The 26,585-nt window shown below is 46.6% G+C and overlaps 1 protein-coding gene across 7 annotated transcripts in view; it reads left to right on the top strand.

The window, feature by feature from the left end:
- LOC137327135 (guanylate cyclase soluble subunit beta-2-like) overlaps nucleotides 1–26,585 on the top strand; it is a 110,785-nt gene that overhangs the window by 60,729 nt on the left and 23,471 nt on the right. For all 7 annotated transcript variants that reach the window (XR_010964369.1, XR_010964370.1, XM_067992618.1 and 4 more), the window contains exons 9-13: nucleotides 817–1,033; nucleotides 5,063–5,383; nucleotides 7,855–8,003; nucleotides 19,048–19,194; nucleotides 25,982–26,136. Coding sequence is in view for 5 of the 7 variants with exons in the window: in XM_067992618.1 (XP_067848719.1) it covers nucleotides 817–1,033; nucleotides 5,063–5,383; nucleotides 7,855–8,003; nucleotides 19,048–19,194; nucleotides 25,982–26,136 (989 nt within the window). In the remaining 2 variants the exon portion in view is untranslated. The remainder of the gene's footprint in view (nucleotides 1–816; nucleotides 1,034–5,062; nucleotides 5,384–7,854; nucleotides 8,004–19,047; nucleotides 19,195–25,981; nucleotides 26,137–26,585) is intronic.

Below are 26,585 nucleotides of genomic sequence, written 5' to 3'. Positions count from 1 at the left end.
TCGAGAGAGGTGGCGGTGAGGTAGAGCTGGGTGTCATCAGCGTACATGTGGAACCTGAAGTTGAGTTTTTGGATAATGTTGCCGAGGGGCAACATGTAGATGAGAAGTAGAAGGGGGCCAAGGATAGATCCATGGGGGACTCCAGAGGTAACGGTGCAGGAGTGTGAAGAGAAGCCATTGCAGGTGATTCTCTGGCTACGACTGGAACCAGGTGAGCGTAGTCCCACCCAGCTGAGACTTTGAAGGAGGATGGTGTGGTCAACCATGTCAATGGCTGCAGACAGGTCGAGATGGATGAGGAGGGATAGTTTACCACAGTCACAGTCGCACAAGGATGTGACTTTGATAAGGGCCATTTCAGTACTGTGGCAGGAGCAGAAACCTGATTGGAGCTGTGGGAAAAATGGGCACGGATTTGGGAGGCGACAACATGTTCAAGGACTTTGGAGATGGGGTGGTAGTTTACTAGAAAAGAGGGGTCAAGGGTAGGGTTTTGAGGAGGGGTGGAGAGCTGAGTGTCAGCTTGGGTTATGTTTTCAAGAGCAGGACTTGAACCCACGAACATCTGACTCAGAGGCAAGAGTGAAACCACTGGGCCAAGGCTGACACCTCAACAGCAACTTGTTTAAATTGAATATCTGATGCCAGCAGTGAGACATGATGAATACATTTGACTGATTTTGTTGTTGATGAGTTATCCTGGCAGTCTCCTTGGCGGAGATATTGATTACCTCAACTAAAGGCTGTGACACTTCCTGTATATGGGCACCTGTCGATCAGAAAGGACCAATTAAAGTTAATTTCTCATTGTTATAGCTAAAGATCAAGCAGGCGGGTGTTAATATCCAGAAGCATGTGCCAGGACTCCAAACACTGGGCATTAGGATCGATGAATACTTCACTATCACCCATCCAGCAGTGGTCTTTACCATTTCCAGTATAAGGAAATTTATCAACAGTCAGTTTGTACTGAAAACACGGAGAGAAATGATGCCGGAATCTTGGAAAACTCAACCGATGCTGAAACTCCGAGGTACAGATATTCAGAGCTTTTCCAGCTTTAGCATTAAACCCCAATAGCAAGCTTTAGCCCCCTGTACAGGTGTTGGGTGAAAATAAATTCACATCTAATATGTGGTAAAGTAAAAGGTGCAGTTTATTAAAACCGAGCTCTGGGAGAAGGGTCTCTGACCCCGCGGTCTGTGCGAGCACCTTCTCCCCGATCAACAAAATTCACAAGCTTATATACAGTACAAGACTGGAGCACACGATAGCAGTTACTACATTACTTATTCCTTAGCCAATCCGGCTCCGTGGCAACATTCAAAAACAACCTAATTATAACTTTCCATCGTTAGCTAAGCCCCTTCTTTTAGTTCTGTCTTTTATCTAAGTTTATCCAGTTATCTGGACAGTAGGGTCTATTTTTGCTGTATCGTGGCTTCGGCCGATCTGAGTCAGTGACTCGTGATTGGACATGGCTCAAAGGTTAATCAAATATACCCTGCATACACCCACGGGACAGTTGCTACTTCGTAACCCGATTGTGCTGAAAATTTTAACCTTGTTATTGCAGCTTCTCATATCTCCACATGCTTAATCACTTTGTAGTTCAGTTTCTGACCATCTGTTCCATTTGTGTTTTTTTAAAACTAGTCTCAACTGAAACTAGGTAGTCATGCTGTGTCGCTCGACTGCAACATTCAACTGGTTCAAATCCCAACCCTTCACAAGTACTGCAGAAATCTTAGCCCCCTGTACAGGTACTGCAGAAATCTTAGCCCCCCGTACAGGTACTTCAGAAATCTTAGCCCCCTGTACAGGTAGTGCAGAAATCTTAGCCCCCTGTACAGGTACTGCAGAAACCTTAGCCCCCTGTACAGGTACTGCAGAAACCTTAGCCCCCTGTACAGGTACTGCAGAAACCTTAGCCCCCTGTACAGGTACTTCAGAAATCTTAGCCCCCTGTACAGGTAGTGCAGAAATCTTAGCCCCCTGTACAGGTACTTCAGAAATCTTAGCCCCCTGCACAGGTACTTCAGAAATCTTAGCCCCCTGTACAGGTAGTGCAGAAATCTTAGCCCCCTGTACAGGTACTGCAGAAATCTTAGCCCCCTGTACAGGTAGTGCAGAAACCTTAGCCCCCCGTACAGGTACTTCAGAAATCTTAGCCCCCTGTACAGGTACTGCAGGAACCTTAGCCCCCTGTACAGATACTGGACAGACCTTAGCCCCCTGTACAGGTAGTGCAGGAACCTTAGCCCCCTGTACAGGTACTGCAGAAACCTTAGCCCCCTGTACAGGTACTTCAGAAATCTTAGCCCCCTGTACAGGTAGTGCAGAAATCTTAGCCCCCTGTACAGGTACTGCAGAAACCTTAGCCCCCTGTACAGGTACTGCAGAAACCTTAGCCCCCTGTACAGGTACTGCAGAAACCTTAGCCCCCTGTACAGGTACTTCAGAAATCTTAGCCCCCTGTACAGGTAGTGCAGAAATCTTAGCCCCCTGTACAGGTACTTCAGAAATCTTAGCCCCCTGCACAGGTACTTCAGAAATCTTAGCCCCCTGTACAGGTAGTGCAGAAATCTTAGCCCCCTGTACAGGTACTGCAGAAATCTTAGCCCCCTGTACAGGTAGTGCAGAAACCTTAGCCCCCCGTACAGGTACTTCAGAAATCTTAGCCCCCTGTACAGGTACTGCAGGAACCTTAGCCCCCTGTACAGATACTGGACAGACCTTAGCCCCCTGTACAGGTAGTGCAGGAACCTTAGCCCCCTGTACAGGTACTGCAGAAACCTTAGCCCCCTGTACAGGTACTTCAGAAATCTTAGCCCCCTGTACAGGTAGTGCACACACCTTAGCTCACCTGTACAGATACTGGACAGACCTTAGCTCACCTATACAGGTAGTGCACAGACCTTAGTTCACCTGTACAGATACTGGACAGATCTTAGTTCACCTGTACAGGTAGTGCACAGACCTTAGCTCACCTGTACAGATACTGGACAGACCTTAGCTCACCTATACAGGTAGTGCACAGACCTTAGTTCACCTGTACAGAAACTGGACAGACCTTAGCCCCCTGTACAGATAGTGCACAGACCTTAGCTCACATGTACAGATACTGGACAGACCTTAGTTCACCTGTACAGGTAGTGCACAGACCTTAGCTCACATGTACAGATACTGGACAGACCTTAGTTCACCTGTACAGGTAGTGCACAGACCTTAGCTCACATGTACAGATACTGGACAGACCTTAGTTCACCTGTACAGGTAGTGCACAGACCTTAGCTCACATGTACAGATACTGGACAGACCTTAGTTCACCTGTACAGGTAGTGCACAGACCTTAGCTCACATGTACAGATACTGGACAGACCTTAGTTCACCTGTACAGGTAGTGCACAGACCTTAGCTCACATGTACAGATACTGGACAGACCTTAGTTCACCTGTACAGGTAGTGCACAGACCTTAGCTCACATGTACAGATACTGGACAGACCTTAGTTCACCTGTACAGGTAGTGCACAGACCTTAGCTCACATGTACAGATACTGGACAGACCTTAGTTCACCTGTACAGGTAGTGCACAGACCTTAGCTCACATGTACAGATACTGGATAGACCTTAGCTCACATGTACAGATAGTGCACAGACCTTAGTTCACCTGTACAGATACTGGACAGACCTTAGCCCCCTATACAGATAGTGCACAGACCTTTGCTCAGCTGTACAGATACTGGATAGACCTTAGCTCACCTGTACAGGTAGTGCACAGACCTTAGCTCACCTGTACAGGTAGTGCACAGACCTTAGCTCACCTGTACAGATACCGCACAGACTTTCAGCTTGTAGCATGCTCAACAGGTATTATTCCAAAGAGTGCCCCTCCAAACCAATGATGGTGATCTCCTTTGCCTCAGCTCCCTGACCATGACAGCGAGGGCTCCGTCTGAAAATACATGGGCCCCGAAATTCCACGGGAGTTCCACCGGTTTCTCACTAAACTCTGGCAGGACACTGGTGGAACCTCCAGGAAAATGGTGGAGGCCCGTACCCGGTTACACCAGGTCTCCACCATATCGTGGAATTTCCCTTTGCCTTGTAAGGGGCGGAGCTTCAGTCTGCCGCTTAGAAGGCAATCGACAGGCAAGGGGGTGGATCTAGCTGTTGGGACTCCCTCAGCCAGGAATACCTGCTCCTCAATCGGGACCCGGCATTGTACTGGCGGCTAGACTGCTGAGTGAGTAGAGGCTGAGTGGCCTCCACAAGAGCATATGTAATGGTTATGTTAAAGGATTAATAATCGTGAGTTCAAATCCCACCGTGGCAGTCTGATAATTTGAATTCAGTTTTTAAAAAGCTGGTATCAATAAAAGTGACCATGAAACTGTCAGATTGTCATGAAAACCCAACTAATGCACTAATGTCCTTTTGGGAAGGAAACCTGCCGTCCTTACCCCGTCTGGCCTATATGTGACTCCAGTCCCACACCAACGTGGTTGACTCTTAACTGCCCTCTGAAATGGCCTAGCAAACCACTCCGTTGTACAGGGTAACTCGGGATGGGCAATAAATGTTTGCCTTGTCAGCGATGCCCACATCCTGAGAATGAATATATATAAAAAAATGTGGATCCAACTGATGGGGTCCAGGCCCGGCAAGCAACCTGGACCCCCAAAGACCACCCACATTTTGTCCAAAAATTGTTGGAGATTGTTGGCTGGGGTCCGCGGAGGTGGGGAGGGGTGGTATCTGGACAAACCCTCTCCACAGGCAGGAGATATGCTCATGGTGGTGCTTGTGCCAGCCTGCCCCATGCCTCACTGACTCCAGCGAGGTCAGCGCCGCAGGGCATAGGAAGGCACCGTCAGGAGTGATCCCAGCCTAACTGCTGGGATCTTAACCAGAAGACTATAGGGTAATGACATCTATCGCAAAAAGCATCATAAGGTTACAGGTTACATTTTACATGCAACGTTTCATTATTTTACCAGGACCTTCATGTTGGTATAACTCTGATCCAGGATGTTTTATTTCTCTCTCTCTCTCTCTTAGGACAGATGCTGTGGATGGGATCAATCCAGTGCATGGTTTACCTGTGCTCGCCACAACTGCGCTGTCTCCAAGAACTGGAGGAGAGAAGGATGCACATCGCTGACATCGCTCAGCATGACAGGACCCGAGACCTCATCCTTCTCAACCAGCAGAGGCTGGCTGAGATCGAGCTGTCCAATCAGCTCGAACGGAAGAAGGAGGAGCTGAGGATCCTCTCCAAGAACCTGGAGGTGGAAAAGAAGAAAACCGAGGTGCTGCTGTATGCCATGCTCCCCGAACACGTGGCCAGTCTGCTCAAGGAAGGCAAGAGGGTAGAAACAGGTAATGACTACCTCTTACAACTTCAACACTGGAAGGTCCCGCAGGTAGATGAGTCAAAATGGAACTTTCATTTATATTGAATCTTTCACGACGCCAGGACGTCCCAAATCACTTCACGGCCAATTAAGTACTTTTTGAAGTATAGTCACTGTTGTAATGTAGGAAATGCGGCATCCAATTTACACACAGAACGGTCCCACAAACAGCAATGAGGTAAATTATTCTGTTTTATTGACAAATGTTGGCCAGGACACTGGGAGAACTCACCGGCTCTTCGGAATAGTGCCATGGGATCTTTTACATCCATCTGAGAGGACAGACGGGGCCTCGGTTTGACGTCTCATCTGAAAGGCAGCACCTCTGACAGTGCAGCACTCCCTCAGTACTGCATCGGAGCATCAACCTGGATTTTGTGCTCAAGTCTCTGGCGAGGGACTTGAACCCACAATCTTCTGGCTAAAAGCAAAAGTGCTACCAGTCAGCTCAGGCTGACACTTAAATCAGATGACAGTTACTACTAAGCATCGCTGCTTTGAAATGGATTGAGCTGCATTTATACAGTTGGTCTAGACTGGAGGTTTTTAGTCACTTTCTTTGCCTCTCCTTGCCCTCATGCACTATTTTTATTTATTGCTCTTGTGCCACATGGTTATCTTAAAAGCAAGGGTGGATGATTCGATCCAGAACTCTGCCAGTGCTACTCTGTAACAAGTTACCAAGTTAACCCATTCTCTGATTTCCTCTCCTGCTGTGTGAAGAAGCTCCTCACTTCTGATGGAAACCAGGCTGAGATCCAGGTTTCATCCTCTGGATAACTGTGGGCAGTAAGGCTGTATTTTGCCACTCTCAATGTTCTTCATGAATGTTTTAATATGCAAAGTAAAACTACAGTCACTTGTTATGTTTTTTATGTAAAAAGAAAAGAAAGAACTTGCATTTATATAGCCATTCACGACCTCGGGACGTCCCAAAGCACTTTACAGCCACTATTTCGAAGAAGAGCAGGGAAATTCTCCCCGGTGTCCTGACAAATATTCATCCCTCAACCAACATCACTAAAACAGATTATCTGATCATTTATCTCATTGCTGTTTGTGGGACCTTGCTGTGTGCAAATTGGCTGCCACAGTTCCTGCATTACAACAGTGATTACACTTCAAAAGTACGTCATTGGCAGTAAAGCACTTTGCCCTGAGGTTGTGAAAGACGTTATATAAATGCAAGTCTTTCTTTTTCTTTCCACTTTCAGGGCCATAGTTTTGATGTTTTGTGTTTTTTTTTACACTTGTTTGGGATTTTAATGCCATTTCAGACCCCCCTCCCCCCCTCCTGACGCCTTCGTCATTTGACCTCTCTGAGTGAGACCGCCAATCAGTGCTGAATAGTAGACGGTTCTGTGCTGTGGGCCCAGGCACATTACAAACTGTCGTGCCCTTCCAGGTGTCAGACAGAGGAGACTTTTATCCTTAACAAACTGGCTTGGATTTGAACCCAGGCCCAAGAGGTGAAAGGTCAGTCCCCATAGTTTGGAACATCTAAATGAAACTATACTGCGAACCAGTTGCCTCCCTCTCCATCTCCTCCACGTAGAGGTAAACTAGGGTTGCCAACTCTGGATGGGTGTATTCCGGGAGGTTTCATCACATGAGTTCCCACCTCCAACTGCCCCGCCCCCAGGCATCTGCCATTGGTCAGTTGACACGTCCATCCTCCGCCTTCCCACACCAATTGGAATGTGAACGGACTCTTTGTTACCCAATTGGGTGATTCTTGACTGTCGGTCAAACAGTCTTTTTTCCCCATTGCCAATATTTTTATAACTAATAAACTGAAGTGTTCAAAGAAAAATGAATAACAAACACACAATTTTGTTTTGAAGATTTTTCTCCGGGCTTGCTCAAGGCAGTGTCCGGGAGATTAATCCTTAATTCCTGGAGACTCCAAGGACAATCCTGGAGGGTTGGCAATCCTACTGCAAATCCTACTACTCCTCGTGGTTGAGAGTGAATCTAACATCACCAATCCATCCAGAATCAAACTCAATTATAGAATCAGAGAATCATAGAATCTTACAGCACATTCAGCCCGTCATGCCTGTGCCGGCTCTTTGAAAGAGCTGCCCAATTTAGTCCCACACCCCAGCTTTTTCCCAATGACCCTGAAAAGTAGTCCTCTTTAAGTGCCAATTGCCTTTTGAACGTTCCTAAGGAATTTGCTTCCATCACCAGTGTGTTCCAGACCTTAACAAGCCTCTGTGTGGACATTCTTTTCCTCATTTCCCCTCTAGTTCTTTTGCCAATTATTTTAAATCAATGACCTCTGATTACCGACCAACTTGCCAGAGGAAACAGTTTCTCCCTACTTGATGGTTTTTTTTTGAAAATGGAAGTTGCCCATCAGATAGTCATCTATCAGCTGTCTGCGCAGGTGGGAGTGAATGATGTGGTGACAGGGTCTGTGCTTTACTTCAGGTGATTTCAAAGAATGCACCATCCTCTTCAGTGATGTAGTGACTTTTACCAACATCTGTGCCGCCTGCGAGCCTATCCAGATTGTTCACATGCTCAACTCCATGTACTCCCGATTTGATCGCATAACGACAGTCCATGATGTTTATAAGGTGAGTCGTGTGTCATTATCACCCAACAAAAGGGAAGGTCGCAACGCGGAAAATACCAGCTCCACCTCTGTAAACCCTGGAGTTTTTGATCGAGCAGAGAACAGATAAATACAAAAAGAAACATTAAAGGAAACATAAAAGTTTGCACTTCCAGGTAGAAGTACAGACCAGTTGTAATCATTGAATTTTACAGCACAGAAGGAGGCCATTTAGCCCATCGTGCCTGTGCCGGCTCTTTGAAAGGGTTATCCAATTAATCCCACTCCCCTGCTCTTTCCCCATAATTCTGCAAATGTTTTCCTTTTTAAACTAGTAAGATGGAGGGAGGAAAATAACATAAATGTGAACATAAGAGAAATACGAGATGAGAGTAAAGGTCAGACCAAGTTAAGGAACAAGGGTGACATAAACGGTCAGGGAACAAATACAGTTATGGAACATAAGTACAAAATGACTGTTAAAAATAAAGTGAGGAGAACAATTATTAAAAACAAATTAAATTGCCTGTACAGCAATGTGCACAGCATGCGAAACAAAATGGGGGAACTGGAGGCAATAATCTGTAGCGAGGAGCCAGATGTAGTAGGGATAACTGAAACATGGCTACATAAGGAACAGGACTAGAAAGGATAGCGAAGGAAGAAGTTGGGGGGGGGGGTGCTGGAGTAGCTGTACTAATTAGAAACAACAAAATGGCAATAGAAAAAAGGGACATAAGTAATATTAAGTTAGAAACATCTAGGAAATGCAGAATCCATTTGGATTGAAGCAAAGGATAAGAATGGAGTTCTGACGAATGGTCTTTGACCTGAAACGTTGGGCGTCATTTTAGCACCCGCTATCGGGTGTGTTCCTGGCGGGGGGGCTCCGAAAATTGGAGAATCCCGGAGTGGGTCAGGAGCCCGACTCCAATCTGCCCACTTCCGGGTTCCCCACAGACGGGCCGGCGTGCGCGCGCAGCCCCCGCTGGTGGGAATCCCGCAGGCAATTAAAGCCAGCGGGATGCCACTTGAAGCTATTTACTTTGCTTGTTCAGGTCATTAACTGACCTGATTAAGGGATTATGTGAGGAGGGGTGGGATTTTAAAGCAAACTGGGACTGTTTCCAGCCTCCCAGGTCAAATGGACGTGTTGCAGCTGTCAGCCTGTGGCAGCTGCAAAGGTCCATTTGACAGGTGGTGGGGGGAGACCCTCACTCATTGCAGGAGGCCACTCTGTCACTTGGGACAAAGTTTGGCCTCCGCCACCCTCCTCCTGACAATCAAAGTCACCAACTTGCACACTTACCCCGGGGTCCAGAGACATGTACCTACCTTGCGGACCCCCTCAGATATACATCTTCTGGATGGGGGCCGCTGTAGCTGCAGTCATGACCTCCTCGGAGGGCGAACAGCATCACCAGCCTCACCATCCACGCCGTCCACCTCTGACACGTGGAGCTCCACAACAGCGTGCTGTGACACATCCACCTGTACAGCAGGAGGGAGGGCTACCACAGAGAGAGATGCGTCGCAGAGGGCACTACCCTCGCCACAGGGTCCACAGACCGAGGCTCAGCTTCCTGGACCTCTCTGAGCAGCAGTGCACATGGAGGCTCAGAGTCAGTCGACATGTAGTCGTGGACATCTGCAGCCTCCTTCATGCCAAGCTGCTCCTGGCTGGCCCGAGCACCATCTTCTTACCTGTCGCTGTCAAAGTCACCACTTCCCTCAACAACTTCTCCTCCGCATCCTTCCAGGGTGCCACCGAGGACATCGCCAACGTCTCTCAGTCGTCTGCACAAAAGAGCCCTGCAAATACATCTACACCCACTCTGCAGTGACACAATGGGTGGCATCAGTTGTGGGTCTTCATCGTGATCCTCAGGAAAGGGCATTATTGCACAAACCAGACAAGATTCGCGAAGACATGGCAGTAGTGGTGCCAATATAATATGTAATGTGAGTTGGTCAGAAATTCAATATAAGTAACAACCATGACAAACCCTCAAACACCCTTGTGCATCCCCTTCATGCTCACGACACGTTTGCCTTACGCTTCCTACTGCACATATGTGATGCATGCCCTGTGGCTGCAGCACAGGTAGTGGCAGGATGAGTGAGGCTGACTGTGAAAGAGATGCATGAGAGGGTGAGTATGAGAGAGAGCCATGAGATTGTATGAGGATTGGGTTGAGTGGTAGTGGCGGGATGAGTACTGGCGAGGTGAGTAAGTGCAGGTAAGATGAGGATGAGGTTTGAGTGGGTATGAGGGGTGATGTGACAGAGTAGTGTTGGCAGTGCAGAAGGAGATGTGGGGTGGGGGCGGTGATGTGGCAGACGGAGTGTAGGGGAAAGAGTAAGTGTACTCACTTGGGCTGACCTACTGAGGTCATTGGAGCGCCTCCTGCATTGTATGCAGGTGGGCGATATGTTGGTGGTGCAGGTGACCTCCTCTGCCACCTCGAGCCAGGCCTTCCTGGTGGCAGAGGCAGGCCGCTTCCTCCCGCCCACCGGGAGGAAGATCTCTGTCCTCCTCCTCCTCCTCACCCCATGTATTGATACCTGGAGTGAGGCATCATTACACTGGGAGCAGCCTTCCCCCTGGGCTGCTCCATGCTGTGATTTTTTTCTATTTGTTGCAGCATCTGTCAGTGGAGGACTGCCCCTTTAAATAGAGCGCCTCCAGCTGACAGATCTTACTGCGCATGCGCAGCCCGCCCGACGCGCAGATCAGCAGTGGGGAACCCGGAAGACCAGGTAAGTGGATCCAATTGGGCTGCGATCACGGGGGTGGCTGACTGATTTCGCCGGGCGCGTTTCCCACGTGCCCAATAGCCCCCCCACCGCGAACCTGCAGCCCTGGTAACATCGAGCCCGTTAACTCTGTTTCTTTCTTCACAGACGCTGCCTGACTTGCTGAGCTTTTCCAGCATTTTCTGTTTTTATTTCAGATTTCCAGCAGTATTTTGCTTTTGTTTTGGTCATCAATATAAGATAGTCACTATTAAATCCAATAGGGAATTCAGGAGAAACTTCTTTACCCATAGTGTGGTAAGAATATGGAAGGTGCTACCACAAGGAGTAGTTGAGGTAAATAGCATAGATGCATTTAAGGGGAAGATAGATAAACACACGAAGGGGAAAGGAATAGAAGGGTATGTTGATAAGGTTTGGGAATGAAGAGGCTCATGTGGAGCATAAATGCCGGCACAGGCTGTTGGGCCGAATGGCCTGTTTCTGTGCTGTAGACTCGATGTAACTTGATGATGTATATATCTCGGGGTCAGTATTAGGACCACTGCTATGTTTGATATATATTAATGGCCTGGATTTGGGCATACAGAGCAGAATTTCAAAGTTTCCAGATGACACTCGGAATTGTGGTAAACAATGTAGAGGATAGTAACAGACTTCAGGAGGACATAGACAGACTGGTGAAATAGGTAGACATATGGCAGATGAAATTTAATGCAGAGAAGTTTGAAGTGATACATTTTGGTAAGAAGAATGAGGAGAGGCAATATAAACTAAATGGTACAATTTTAAAGGGATGCAGGAACAGAGAGACCTAGGGGTGCACATAAACAAATCTTTGCAGTGGCAGGACAAGTTGAGAATGGTAAAAAAAAGCATATGGGTTCCTGGGCTTTATTAATAAAGGCATAGATTACAAAAGAAGGGAAGTTATGATCAACCATTGTAAAACACTGGTTAGGCCTCAGCTGGAGTATTGTGTTCAATTCTGGGCACCACACTTTAGGAAGGATATCAAGGCCTTATGAGGGTGCAGAAGAGATTTACTAGAATGGTACCAGAGATGAGGGACTTCAGTTATGTGGAGAGACTGGAGAAGCTGGGGTTGTTCTCCTTAGAACAGAGAAGGTTAAGAGGAGATTTGATAGAAGTGTTTAAAATGATGAACAGTTTTGATAGAGTGAATAAGGAGAAACTGTTTCCAGTGGCAGAGGGTCAGTAACCAGAGGATAGAGATTTAAAGTGATCAGCAAAAGAACTAAAGATGACATGAGGAAGCAATTTGTTATGATAAGAACATAAGAAATAGGAGCATGAGTAGGCCATGCGGCTCCTCGAGCCTGCTCCGCCATTCAATAAGATCATGGCTGATCTTTGACCTCAACTCCACTTTCCCGCCCGATCCCCATATCCCTTGTTTCCCTTAGAGTTCAAAAATCTATCGCTCTCTGTCTTGAATATACTCAACGACTGAACATCCACAGCCCTCTGGGATAGTGCATTCCAAAGATTCACAACCCTCTGAGTGAATAAATTTCTCCTCATCTCGGTCCTAAATGGCCGACCCCTTATCCTGAGACAACGCACCCAAGGTCTAGAGTCTCCAGCCAGGGGAAAGAGCCTATCTGCATCTACCCCATCAAGCCTTCTCAGAATCTTGTATGTTTCAAGAGATCACCTCTCATTCTTCTAAACTCCAGAGAGTATAGGCCCATTGTATTCAATCACTCCTCATAGGACAACCCTCTCATCCCAGGAATAAATCTATTGAACCTTTGTTGCACCGCCTCTAAGGCAAGTATATCCTTCCTTAGGTAAGGAGACCAAAATTGTACACAGTACTACAGGTGTGGTCTCACCTGTTCAATTGCAGCAAGACTTCCTTACTCTTGTACTCTAACCCCCTTGCAGTAAAGGCTAACGTACCATTTTTCCTTCCTAATTGTACAAGGACACCCAAATCCTTCTGAACACCAACATTTAATAGTTTGTCACCATTTTAAAAATATTCAGTTTTTCTATTCTTCCTACCAAAGTGAATAACCTCACATTTCCCCAGATTATACTCCATCTGCCACCTTCTTGCCCACACACTTGACCTGTCTTTATATTTTTTTTATTCGTTCATGGGATATGGGCGTCGCTGGCGAGGCCGGCATTTATTGCCCATCCCTAATTGCCCTTGAGAAGGTGGTGGTGAGCCGCCTTCTTGAACCGCTGCAGTCCGTGTGGTGAAGGTTCTCCCACAGTGCTGTTAGGAAGGGAGTTCCAGGATTTTGACCCAGCAACGATGAAGGAACGGCGATATATTTCCAAGTCGGGATGGTGTGTGACTTAGAGGGGAACGTGCAGGTGGTGTTGTTCCCATGTGCCTGCTGCTCTTGTCCTTCTAGGTGGTAGAGGTCGCGGATTTGGGAGGTGCTGTCGAAGAAGCCTTGGCGAGTTGCTGCAGTGCATCCTGTGGATGGTACACACTGCAGCCAATGTACGCCGGTGGTGAAGGGGGTGAATGTTTAGGGTGGTGGATGGGGTGCCAATCAAGCGGGTTGCTTTGCCCTGGATGGTGTTGAGCTTCTTGAGTGTTGTTGGAGCTGCACTCATCCAGGCAAGTGGAGAGTATTCCATCACACTCCTGACTTGTGCCTTGTAGATCCCTTTGCAGACGCTATGTCCTCCTCACAGCTTACTTTCCCCACCTAGCTTTGTATCATCAGCAAACTTGGACACATTACACTCGGTCCCTTCATCTAAGTCATTAATATAGATTGTAAATACCTGAGGCCCCAGCACTGATACTTGCGGCACCCCACTAGTTACAGCCTGCCAACCTGAAAATGATCCGTTTATTTCTACTCTCTGTTTTCTGTCCATTAACCAATCCTCTATCCATGCTAATATATTACCCCCAACCCCATGAGCCCTTATCTTGTGTAACAACCTTTCGTGTGGCACCTTATCAAATGCCTTTTGAAAATCCAAATATACTACATCCACTGGTTCCCTTTTATCTACCCTGCTAGTTAGTCCTCAAAAAACTCTAATAGATTTGTCAAACACAATTTCCCTTTCATAAAGCCATGTTGACTCTGCCTAACCATATTATGATTTTCTAAGTGCCCCTTTACCACGTTCTTAATAATGGATTCCAGTATTTTCCCGACGACTGATATCAGGCTAACTGGCCTGTAGTTCCCTGTTTTCCCTCTCCCTCCTTTCTTGAATAGCAGTATTACATTTGCTATCTTCCAATCCACTGGGACCGTTCTAGAATCTAGGGAATTTTGGAAGATCACAACCAATGCATCCACTATCTCTGCAGCCACATCTTTTAGAACCCTAGGATGTAGGCCATCGGGTCCAGGGGATTTGTCGGCTTTTAGTCCCATTAATTTCTTCAGTACTTTAAGAGACCATAAGATCATAAGAGATAAGATCAGGAGTAGGCCATTCGGCCCCTCGAGCCTGCTCTGCCATTTAATGAGATCATGGCTGATCTGATTTTTACCTCAACTCCACTTTCCCGCCCTTTCCCCATATCCTTTGACTCCCTTGCTGATCAAAAATTTGTCTAACTCAGCCTTGAATGTATTCAATGACTCAGCCTCCACAGCTTTTTAGGGTAAAGAATTCCAAAGATTCACGACCCTCTGGGAGAAGAAATTCCTCCTCATTTCCATCTTAAATAGGCGACCCCTTATTCTGATACTATGCCCCCTAGTTTTAGATTCCCCCATGAGGGGTAACATCCTCTCAGCATCTACCCTATCCTCAGAATCTTGTATGTTTCAATAAGATCTCCTCTCATTCTTCTAAACTCCAATGAGTATAGACCCAACCTGTTCAATCTTTCCTCATAAGACAAACCTTCCATACCCGGAATCAACCTAGTGAACCTTCTCTGAACTGCCTCCAATGCAAGTATGTCCTTCCTTAAATAAGGGCACCAGAACTGTACGCAGTATTCCATGTGTGGTCTCACCAGCACCCTGTACAGTTGTTGCATGACTTCCCTGCTTTTATGCTCCATCCCCCTAGAAATAAAGGCCAATATTCCGTTTGCCTTCTGGATTACCTGCTGCACCTGTATGTTGACTTTTTGTGTTTCATGTATGAGGACACCCAGATCCCTCTGTACCGCAGCATTTTGTAGCATTTCTCCATTCAAATAATATTTTGCTTTTTTATTTTTCCTCCCAAAGTGGATGACTTCACATTATATTCCATCTGCCAAATTTTTGCCCATTCGCTTAACCTGTCAATATCCCTTTGTAGACACTTTGTGTCCTCATCGTAACTTGCTTTTCCACCTATCTTTGTATTATCAGCAAATTTGGCCTCAAGACACTCTGTTCCTTCATCCAAGTCATTGATATATATTGTAAATAGTTGAGGCCCCAGCACTGATCCCTGCGGCACCCCACTAGTTACAGATTGCCATTTTGAAAATGACCCTTTTATCCCAACTCTTTGATTTCTATTAATTAGCCAATCCTCTATCCATGCCAGTATATTACCCCCAACACCATGAGCTCTTATCTTGTGCAGTAATCTTTTATGTGGAACCTTATCAAATGCCTTTTGGAAATCCAAATATACTGCATCCATTGATTCCCCTTTATCCATCCTGCCCGTTACTTCCTCAAAGAACTCTAATAAATTTGTCAGACACCATTTCCCCCTCATAAAACCATGTTGACTCTCCTTGATTGTATTATGAGTCTCCAAATATCCTGCCACTACTTCCTTAATAATGGATTCTAGCATTTTCCCAATGACAGATGTTAGGCTAACTGGTCTATAGTTACCTGCTTTCTGTCTCGCTCCCTTCTTGAATAGGGATGTTAAGTTTGCAGTTTTCCAATCCACTGGGACCGTTCCAGAATCTAGTGAATTCTGGAAGATTACAACCAATGCATCCACTATCTCTGTAGCCACTTCCTTTAAGACACTCGGGTACAAGCCATCAGGTCCAGGGGACTTGTCAGCCTTTAGACCCATTAGTTTACCTAGTACTTTTTCTCTAGTGATAGTGATTGTTTTTAGTTCCTCCCTCCCCTTTGCCCTTTGATTTTCTACTATTATTGGTATATTATTAGTGTCTTCTAGTGTGAAGACAGATACAAAATAGCTCTTCAATTCCTCTGCCATTTCCTTGTTTTCCATTATTATTTCCCCAGTCTCATCCTCTAAGTGACCAATGTTTACTTTAGCTACCCTCTTCCTTTCTATATACTTGTAGAAGCTTTTATTGTCAGTTTTTATATTTCTTGCTAGTTTTCTCTCATAATTTATTTTCTCCCTCTATATTATTCTTTTAGTCATCCTTTGCTGGTTTTTAAAGTTTTCGTAATCTCCGGGCTTCTCTTTACTAATATTAATTACTTTAAGTTCCTCACTCTCATTAGACCCTTGGTTCCCCACCATTTCTGGTATGCTTTTTGTATCTTTTTGCGTCTGTTTTTCGTGGAGACAGGCACAAAGTATCTGTTCAATGTCTCTGCCATTTCCTTATTCCCCATTATAATTTCTCCTGTCTCTGCCTGTAAGGGACCCACGTTTACTTTCGCTAATCTCTTCCTTTTTATATACTTGTAGAAGCACTTACAATCTGTTTTTATATTTCTTGATAGTTTACTCTCATATTCTAATTTCTCCCTCTTTATCAATTTTTTGGTCATCCTTTGTTGGTTTCTAAAACTCTTCCAATCCTCAGGCTTACTGCTCTTCTTGGCAATACTGTAATTCTCTTCTTTTAACCTAATACTATCCTTAATTTATTTTTTCCCAAGGAGTTTTTATTCTCAATGGAATGTATATTTGTTGAGAATTATGAAATATTTCTTTAAATGTTCGCCATTGCTTATCTACTGTCATGTCTTTTAATCTAGTTTCCCAATCAACTGTAGCCAACTCACCCCTCATACCTTTGTAATTGGCTTTGTTTAAGTTCACATCGTTCACCTGACGAAGGGGGAAGCCTCCGAAAGCTTGTGAATTTAAAATAAAATTGCTGGACTATAACTTGGTGTTGTAAAATTGTTTACAATAATAAAAGTGAGAGAGGGAAAGCAGGGAATTATAGATCAGTTAGCCTAATATCTAATTACTAGAATCTATAATTAAGGATAGAGTGACTGAATACCTTGAAAATTTTCAGCTGATCAGAGAGAGCCAGCATGGATTTGTAAAGGGTAGGTCATGCCTGACAAACCTGATTGAATTTTTTGAAGAGGTGACTAAAGTAATGGACAGGGGAATGTCTATGGATGTTGTTTATATGGACTTCCAGAAGGCATTTGATAAAATCCCTCATAAGAGATTGTTAGCTAAAGTTGAAGCTCATGGAATTGAGGGTAAATTATTGACTTGGTTAGTAAATTGGCTGAGGGGCTGGAGACAGAGAGTAGTGATAATGGGCAGGTACTCAAATTGGCAGGATGTGACTAGTTGTGTCCCACAGGAATCTGAGTTGGGGCCTCAACTATTCACTGTATTTATTAACGATTTAGATGATGGGATAGAGAGCCGCATATCCGAGTTTGCTGATGACACAAAGATAGGCAACATTGTAAGCAGTGTAGACGGGAGTATAAAATTATGGAGAGATATTAATAGATTAAGTGAATGGGCAAAACTGTGGCAAATGGATTTCTATGTAGGCAAGTGTGAGGTCATCCACTTTGGACCTAAAAAGGATAGATCAGAGTACTTTCTAAATATTGAAAAGCTCGAAACAGTGGAGGTCCAAAGAGACTTAGGGGTCCATGTACATAGATCATTAAAATGTCATGGACAGATACAGAAAATAATCAAAAAGGCTAATGGAATGCTGGCCTTTTTATCTAAAGGACTAGAATACAAGGGGGCAGAAGTTATGCTACAGCTACACAAAGCCCTGGTTAGACTATACTTGGAGTACTGTGTTCAGTTCTGGGCACCGCACCTTAGGAAAGATATATTGGCCTTGGAGGGAGTGCAATGTAGATTTACTAGAATGATACCTGGACTCCAAGGGTTAAATTACGAGGAGAGATTACATAAACAAGGGTTATATTCCCTGGAATTTAGAAAATTTAAGGGGTGGTTTGATCAAAGTTTTCAAGATATTAAGGGGAACTGATAGGGTAGAGAGAGAGAGAAACTATTTCCGCTGGTTGGGGAGTCTAGGACTAGTGGGCATAGCCTAAAAATTAGAGTCGGGGACTTTCAGGAGTGAAGTTAGGAAACACTTCTACACGCAAAGGGTGGTAGAAGTTTGGAACTCTCTTCCGCAAATGACAGTTGATGCTAGCTCAATTGTTCATTTTAAATCTGAGATTGATAGATTTTTGTTAACTAAAGTTATTAAGGGATATGGGGCTAAGGAGGGTAAATGGAGTTCGGTCACAGATCAGATGTGATCTCATTGATTGGCGAAATAGTCTTGAGGAGCTAAATGGCCTACTCCTGTTCCTATGGTCCCTATGTTCTTATGGAGGGGGGTCAGCAGTGGCTCTCGAGAGTGCTCCACCGCAACCGTAAAAAAAACATCACCTGCCTTTTTGATGATGGTCACTCACTCAGGCCTGTAACAAGCAATAGGCCCATCATTAGCATATGCAATGAGCCTAACCCATGTTTTAGGCGGCCGGATGGACGCCTGCAAATTGTCCGAGGGCAATATAACGTTTTGTCAGGCCTTCTTGGGGCACAGGGCATACATAGCCCTCCGTCTGAAAAACAGGGGCAACAATAAACAATTTCTACCCAATTGCCTAGTAAAATGTAAGGGCCCCAAACTGAATCTTGCGGGCCCCCGGAAGGCAATCTCTGCTCCTGGGGGCCCTCTGGGCTGAACCAAGGTGCTTTTACTGAAAATGGCGTGTATGATATAAACTTTCTGATTTAAATGGATGAAAAACTTCTGGCAGCTTCAATCTAAAGACCAAATACCTTACCAACCGGATCAATGGTTTACATTAGTTAAGCTGCAGCCTGAAGATTAATGAGAATTGAACAGCCTCCTTAGTTTGTGAGAGATTGCTAGATTTTTTGTTGTTTTAATGCCAATTTTGGAAAAAGGTGTTGAATATTACAGAACTGCGCAAGAGCAAAGACCCAGAAAAGCACGTGTTAGGCTTGATTTGGCCGAGAAAATGGCAAACTCATGTCACTTTTTGCTCGTGATCTGGAGATCTTCCCAGTGTCTTGAAATGGTTGAACTGGTACCTCACATGAGGACCTGTTCCATTAGGATTATGGTACAAAATTCTCTTGAGAACTGCTGACTGGTTTGATGTGTAAATGAATGTCCTTTGGACCGTGTGTAGGTTGAAACCATTGGGGATGCCTATATGGTGGTCGGAGGGGTGCCCATTGCTGTTGCAAGCCACGCGGAGAGAGTCGCCAACTTTGCTTTGGGAATGAGGATGGCTGCAAGAAGGGTGAAGAATCCGGTGACTGGAGATCCTATTCAGGTACAAAGGCACATCCCCCACCGTCCTGTAGCCAAACATCTGGTTCGCAATAACGCAGAGAAGGCGCACAGTTGCTGAATAAGGAACAGCAGCAACTGCTGGGATTGGTAGTAGGCTGCAGGCCGGCGATTGCTGTTAGACTGTAGGCAAATGTCATCAGTCTGTGTGTGGCAATGTCCCAAGGAACGTTACATGACAAGATCAGTGTAACTATAATCCTAACCCTCACCAGGTTGCCAACGTTGTTTCCTTTCTTGGAAATTAAATTTTCAGAGACATTGGCCCCGATATTAGAATGGAGGTGGAATGGTAGCGGGGGGGGGTGAATGGGCGCACGGGTAACCTGACCAATAAAAATGTCCATTTCCCACGTGATCACAATTCAATTGGTGCCACTTAACGTGGCTTCCAGGTTTGCCATCAGAAAGCTGCACAGCTGGCGGACTGCGGACCCGCATCACAGGCTGTCAGCGGGAGGAGCTCGATTTAAAGGGCCATTGCTCCAAAGGCTTTTGCTGGAGCAAAGACCCACACACCACAATGGAGTAGCACAGGGCAAGGCTGCTCCAAGGTTCAATGATGCCTAACTCCAGGTGCTACTGGATGGGGTGAGGAGGAGGAGGAGGCATGTGTTCTATCCGGCGGACGGGAGGAAGTGGCCTGCCTCTGCCACCAAGAAGGCCTGGCTCGAGGTGGCAGAGGAGGTCACCAGCAGGAGCAACATCTCCCACACCTGGATCCAGTGCAGGAAACGCTTCAATGACCTAACTAGGTCAACCAAAGTGAGTACACTTACTCATTCTCCTACATTCCGTCCCCAACCCCCCCGCCCACTCTGACACCATTCTGCACTGCCAAGCCTACTCCTCACACCCACTTAAGGCTCATCCTCAACTTACCTTCACTTCCTCAGCACTTCCTCACCTCCCCATTAGTCATCCCACCACTACCACTCACCCCAATCCTCATCCAATGTGATGTCTTTGTCTGATACTCACCCTCTGATGCATCTCTTTCACGGTCAGCCTCACCCAAACCAATGCATTCATCGGCTGACCACTTCACCATCACTCACTCACACGTCTGTACTTTCTCCCCTTGTAGGAGAAGAGAGCGCAAAACACACGCGAGAGGGCGTGGACTGGAGGGGGGCCATAACAAATAGTGGAATAATGGTCCTCACAGATGCGGAGCAGGAGGCGCTGGAGCTCAGCCGCACCCTCCAGTGCCTGTCCGTCGGGGACGCCGAGACTAGCACCTGACAAATGTCTGGTGACACAACTTAACATTCAGCACTCACAATATGAATTGATGTTAACAATGCTTGCGATCTTCAACACCTCAGTATGCTCATCGTAACATGACACATCTGTGATAATGCTTAATATAACCTTCTGTTCTCTTTCAGGCCCTTCAGCGACCGCAGAGGACGATTCCTCAGAGGACCTGCCAGCCTCTGAGGCGGCACCGTCACATCTTAGCGAGCCATCCACCAGCGCAGATACTCACACCTTGGTGGGTCCTAGTCCTCAGTTAGTTGGGTTGGCACATGGTGAGTCACCACACACAAGTGAGCACGAGCAGACACTGGTGGCAGGGGCAGCTGTGGAGAGTCCGTGTGGTTGGGAGCACTCCTCTCCAGGCTCTGCTTAGCTGGACGCAGGTGCTGGACCTCGGGGGCCATCCTTTAAAAGGAGAATGATCGAGGGGCAGCAGCACATTTGCGAGGTGCTGGAACAGGTGCCACGCGCACTCTCCACAATCGCGCAGAGGATGGAGGAGTCCAACTCCTGCATGAGTGGAATGGTGGCACAGGTACAGGAGGGAATCTCTGAGATAGTGTCACAGAGAACTGAGCAACAATCTGAGATAGTGTCACAGGTAAGTGCAGGAATGTCTGCAATGGAGAGAAGTCTAGCCTCCGTTGAGCTTCAAGCACAAATGAGTCCATTCAGGCCCTAATAACGGCCGTTCAGACTCACGGTGAGCAACATTCTGCCACCTTAAACAGGCAGGCAGATACACTAGCACTGGCCTTACAAGGCACCACACGTGTCCTCCAAACTGTTGTCCAGCAGAGTGGTAGGAGTGATGTGGGCCTGGCCTGGGAGAGGGATTTTGGCGAAAGGGGACCTGGAAACGGGGACACCAATCAAAGCGCCCCCTCTCAACCAGTTCCCGCAATGCTGCCTCCTCTCCAGGTGGCCGAGTCCGCCCCTGCACAGGTGCAGGTGGAGCAGTCTTTTGAGGGACCCTCATGGGATCCAAAACCCAGAGGGCGTAGGCCCAAAGCATCTTATCGGTCAGGGCGTGAACACGAGCAACCTGCCACTACCTCTGCTGCAGCCACAGGGGATGCACCATGTAGAAGTAGTCGGAAGAGTAAGGTGAAGATTTTGTGATCACGAAGGGGATGCACAAGGGTGTTTGACGGTTGGTCATGTTTTTCATCTTTATTTGCTTTTTGTTAAAGTGACATTAAATGTTATGATTGTCATCACAACTGCCACGTCTTGGCCATTCTTGACTGGCTTTTGTGATAGGGCCCTTTCATGAGGTTCACCATGAACGGCGACACATGATGCCACTCATTGGGTCACTTTACAGTGGGTGTATGTGTAATTGCAGGCCTGTTTTGTGCAGGGAGGGGTGGGGGAGCTGGTGTTGGCACTGCTTTTTCCAGGTGGTCTGAGGACTGGACTCTTCGCACTTTCTGATGTTAGGAGAACCGTTCACGTATCAGTGACTCCCTGGCCTCACGAGCAGCCAGGTGAGCCGCTGCTCTTCCCATGGATTCGTCCTCCTCCTCCTTCTCCTCCATGTGGATGGCAGATGTGGATGGCAGAACCAAGCAGCACCCCTCTTTGATGTGCCATGTTGTGCAGGGCACAACACACTACTATAATGCGTCCCACTCTGTCTGGTGTGTATTGAAGCGCTCCCCTAGAACGATCAAGACACCTGAAGCGCATTTTGAGCAGCCCTATAGCATATTCAATTGTAGACATGGTGGCAATGTGGCTGTTGTTATATCGACCCTGTTGCTCAGTGATGGGGTTCCTCAGAGTTGTCATAAGCCATGTGTGCAGGGGGTATCCCTTGTCCCCGAGGAGCCAGCCCTTAAGGGTGTTTGGTGCGTGGAAGAGGGGCGGGATGTTGGATTCCCTCAGGATGAAGGAATCGTGGCAGAAAATATAGAAAATCATAGAAAGGTTACAGCATGGAAGGAGGCCATTTGACCCATCAAGTCTGTGCTAGCTCTATGCTAGAGATATCCAGCTAATCCTACTCCGCCGCCGTCAGTGGGGAACCCAGAAGTCTGCGGATTGGCGCTCGGGATTTCCGTGATTTTCGGAGCCCCCTGCCCCCAACGCACCCGCGACTTCACTCAAAAATCGAGCCCATTATTACAAAATTAAAGTAATAAATATTCAGAATACATTTCCAAAAAATCACTCTTTGGGATGGGGATCGAGACAAATTACGACCAATATTTCACCTTTTGAACAGATTATCTTGATGCCTTGACTAATCTCCAATCCACTTTCCCAACTCTTGTCGGTGGGGGGGGATTTCAACTCCCCCTACCCGGTGGGAATTGGACAGGGAGGCATTTAAAATGGAGCAGGAGGTTTACCCGCTGGCCTCCTGGCTTGAACCCGCAGACTGCAGCTTTAAATTTCAGGCAGCGAGGACACCCGCCCGAAGTCGCAGGGTCCTTCTTTAAATATGCAGACCAGGTCCTGATGACGTCAGCGGCGGTCGACTGCCATTTTAACCTGAAGCCTGCGCGGGGGAAGCTGCTGCTGCTGCGGCTTTCCCCACAGGCTGAAGCTAGCGGGAGGAGGGTTGGCAGGGGAAGAGGGCCCTCCAGGTAAGTTTATTTCTTTTCTTTGTGTGGCCAGGAATGGCAGGAATGCTCCTCCAGGCCCCACGAGGGAAGTGTAGGCCTCCCTTGCCAGGATTGCCCATCCCTTTCCCTCCTTCCCAAACCGCTGACCGCCCCAGAGCCCCCGGAGCCCCCGTCCCCGCACTTACCTTGGGTCGCCAGTCTCCGAGATGCCCGATTTTAACAGCTGGCCAGCCACTTCCCGCCGACGTCCAATGAGTTCTGGTTGGGCCGACTGCTCGTTGGTTAAAATTCCCCCCCACCATGATATCTGATGTTATTTTTTAGATGCTGCTTTCTTATATAAGTGTCCCTAGCATGGATTTTCAATTGGACTCCCCACTCTTACGTTGGTGGGGCACCGATTGTTAGTGTGCTGACCCTGGCTGCATTTTCACAGTGAGGTTGAGCGTGCTCCTGGCATTAATAACCCCACTTATTGGGAGCTCACCCAAATGTGGGTAAAAAATGCAAAAGCCCTACACTGAAGGTGCAGTCTGCCCCTTTGACTGAAGACACATTCAAAAGCACAGGCCCAGCAACTCTGGATACCCGAATTAAATGGGGCTCCTTTTCGTCCAGTGTGAAGGACAGAAAATAGCGACAAGACATGCTTAGGGGGCCAAATGCCCTCTTCCCATTTCTCACAGCCCTGGTCTGCTCCAGGGTTAAATGTAGCGACTTTATGTTGTTTGCAATGGAGTAAATTTGGGTGTGTTTCTGTTCATGGGAACGATGGTGTAGGGGTTATGTTACTGGACTAGTAATCCAAAGACCTGGACTAATAATCCCGATAAAATGAGTTCAAATTCCACCAGGACAGTGGAAATAAAAAAAACTGGTATCAGTAAAAGTGACCATGATGCTGTCGGATTGTCATAAAAACCCAGCTGGTTCACTATTGCCCTTTAGGAAGGAAACCTGCCGTTCTTACCCGGCCTGGCCTGTATGTGACTCCAGTCCCACAGCAACATGGTTGACTCTTAACAGTCCTCTGTAGTGGCCTGGCGAGACACTCAGTTGCATCAGTTCCAGAAGACGGCCACCACCTTCTCTAGTTAACTAGGGATGGGCAATAAATGCCGACCTTGCCAGTGCCACCCACATTCTGAGAATGACATTTTAAAAATCGTGGTGGGCTCGAGTCCAACTTCCAGATATACGCTCACTGACAAATTGGCCTTGGAGGGGGTGCAGTGCAGATTCACCAGAATGATACCGGGGCTAAAACAGTTAAATTATGAGGACAGGTTCCATAAACTAGGCTTGTATTCCCTTGAATATAAAAGATTAAGGAGTGATCTAATTGAGGTGTTTAAGATGATTAAAGGAGTTGATAGGGTAGGTAGAGATAAACTATTTCCTCTGGTGGGGGAGTCCAGAACAAGGAGGCATGACCTTAAAATTACAGCTAGGCTGTTCAGGGGTGATGTCAGGAAGCACTTCTTCACACAAAGGATAGTGGAAATCTAGAACTCTCTCCTCTAAAAGCTGTTGATGTTAGGTCAATTGAAAATGTCAAAACTGAGATTTTTGTTAGGCAAGGGTATTAAGGGATGGATGTAGTTAAGATACAGATCAGCCATGATCTAATTGAATGACGGAACAGGCTCGAGGGGCTGAATGGCCTGCACCTGTTCCTATGTTCCTATGACACACATCTCTGTGCAGGAGTGAGAATTAAAGTGGCCCTTGTGATACTCATAACACAGGATGTGCAATATCAGAGAATGGGCCTTACTTGAGTTAATCAGTTCTGGGCCCAATAGCTACCTCAATTGGTACTTTAAAATCGCTTAAGAAATATTTACCACTGAACTGAACCAACATCAGAAACTATGACTTGGCAGTAACACCATCAGAACAAATGTTTTCAGCCGTGGCCTTGAAATTCTGAGCTTAACTTGTTTGTATGCAATTCCTTTGTCCTCCATTTTAACAGAAGTGTCCGCCTGCTTAACATTTAGACCCTAAGGTTCCACAAGGGACTTCTCTCGGTCTCCCATCTCAAACTCCGTGTCGAAACTTAACACTATACAAATGCATTAACACCCAAACAAAGTAGTACAAGGAGAAACTTTATTGAACCCCAACTTGTATACAAGTGGAAGAGCACCTCAAAACAATGGTTGAGGGTACAACTTTGCTGAGTCAATGAAACAGCTCATGTTTATACAATTCAGTAGACAACGCCCACCTGTTACAGAATATGGGCGTACACGTACATTCTTTATTGGCTCAGGTAGTTGGTCAATCAAGTAGTGAGCCTGCCCCCGAACATCCATAGCCATCTTGTTACCTTGCACGTAGGCCTGAGCAGATGCAGTTATCTCCTTTCTCTCTACATTCCTGTTCCTCGTTATCAGTAAGGCTGGAGCCAGTCTCAAGGCTTCATGGCCATTCATCAACTCTATTATTATTATATTCTGTAGTCAGTTACATCCTTATCTCAAGGGAAGGCCAGGCTGTGCTAGGCTTAATTATCAACATACCAAGGCTCAAACGTAATTACACAATTGTGCTTCTATGTGTGCTGTAGCTAAACCTATTATGTGAGTTAAGTGAGTTAATAAAGAGTTAATATGGTCAAGTATCCCTTCATGCACTTCCACATCCGGCAGGAGACAAGCGGAACCCGCAGGCAAACGACCTAATTGGCCATTTTCAGCTGTTTACACTGGGTGTGGGCTTCTCCGTTCTCCTGCTGGAGTTACGGCAGGAGACCAGCAGAATCCGTGCAGGGCCCTAGTGTTCAGACATCAATAATACAAGAACCAAAGAATGATATTTTTTCACCCAACGGTAAGTTAACATAAAAATACAGACTTTTGAGTAACGGGGCTCTTATGATCAATTGGCATGAAGTCCTAGTTTGAATTCTTTCTTTTCCGCAATCAGATTCGAGTTGGTGTACACACTGGACCGGTTTTGGCTGGAGTGGTTGGAGAGAAGATGCCCAGATATTGTCTATTTGGTGACACAGTTAACACTGCTTCAAGGATGGAGAGCCATGGAGTGCCAGGCAAAATCCATCTCAGCCCGACAGCAAACAGGTAACGAACCCTGCCCGTCTCCGCCCCTGCCCCAGCTCATCTGCTGCTGAAGCCCTCATCCATGCCTTTATTACCTCTAGACTTGATTATTCCAAAGCTCTACTGGCCGGCCTCCCAACTTGCATCCTCCGTAAACTTGAGCTCATTCAAAACTCTGCTGCCCGTATCCTAACTCACACCAAGTCCCGTTCACCCATCACCCTGTGCTCGCTGACCTACATTGGCTCCCGGTCTGGCAACACCTCGATTTTAAAATTCTCATCCTCGTTTTCAAATCCCTCTATGGCCTCGCCCCTCCCTATCTCTGTAACCTCCTCCAGCCCTGCAACTCTCCGTGATCTCTGTGCTCCTCCAGTTCTGGCCTCTTGCGCATTCCTGATTTTAATCGCCCCACCATTGGTGGCCGTGCCTTCAGCTGCCTAGGCCCTAAGCTCTGGAATTCCCTCCCT

This window comes from Heptranchias perlo, chromosome 11 (assembly GCF_035084215.1).
Source record: "Heptranchias perlo isolate sHepPer1 chromosome 11, sHepPer1.hap1, whole genome shotgun sequence".
Classification (NCBI taxonomy): domain Eukaryota; kingdom Metazoa; phylum Chordata; class Chondrichthyes; order Hexanchiformes; family Hexanchidae; genus Heptranchias; species Heptranchias perlo.
This window is presented reverse-complemented; position numbering and strand designations above follow the sequence as displayed.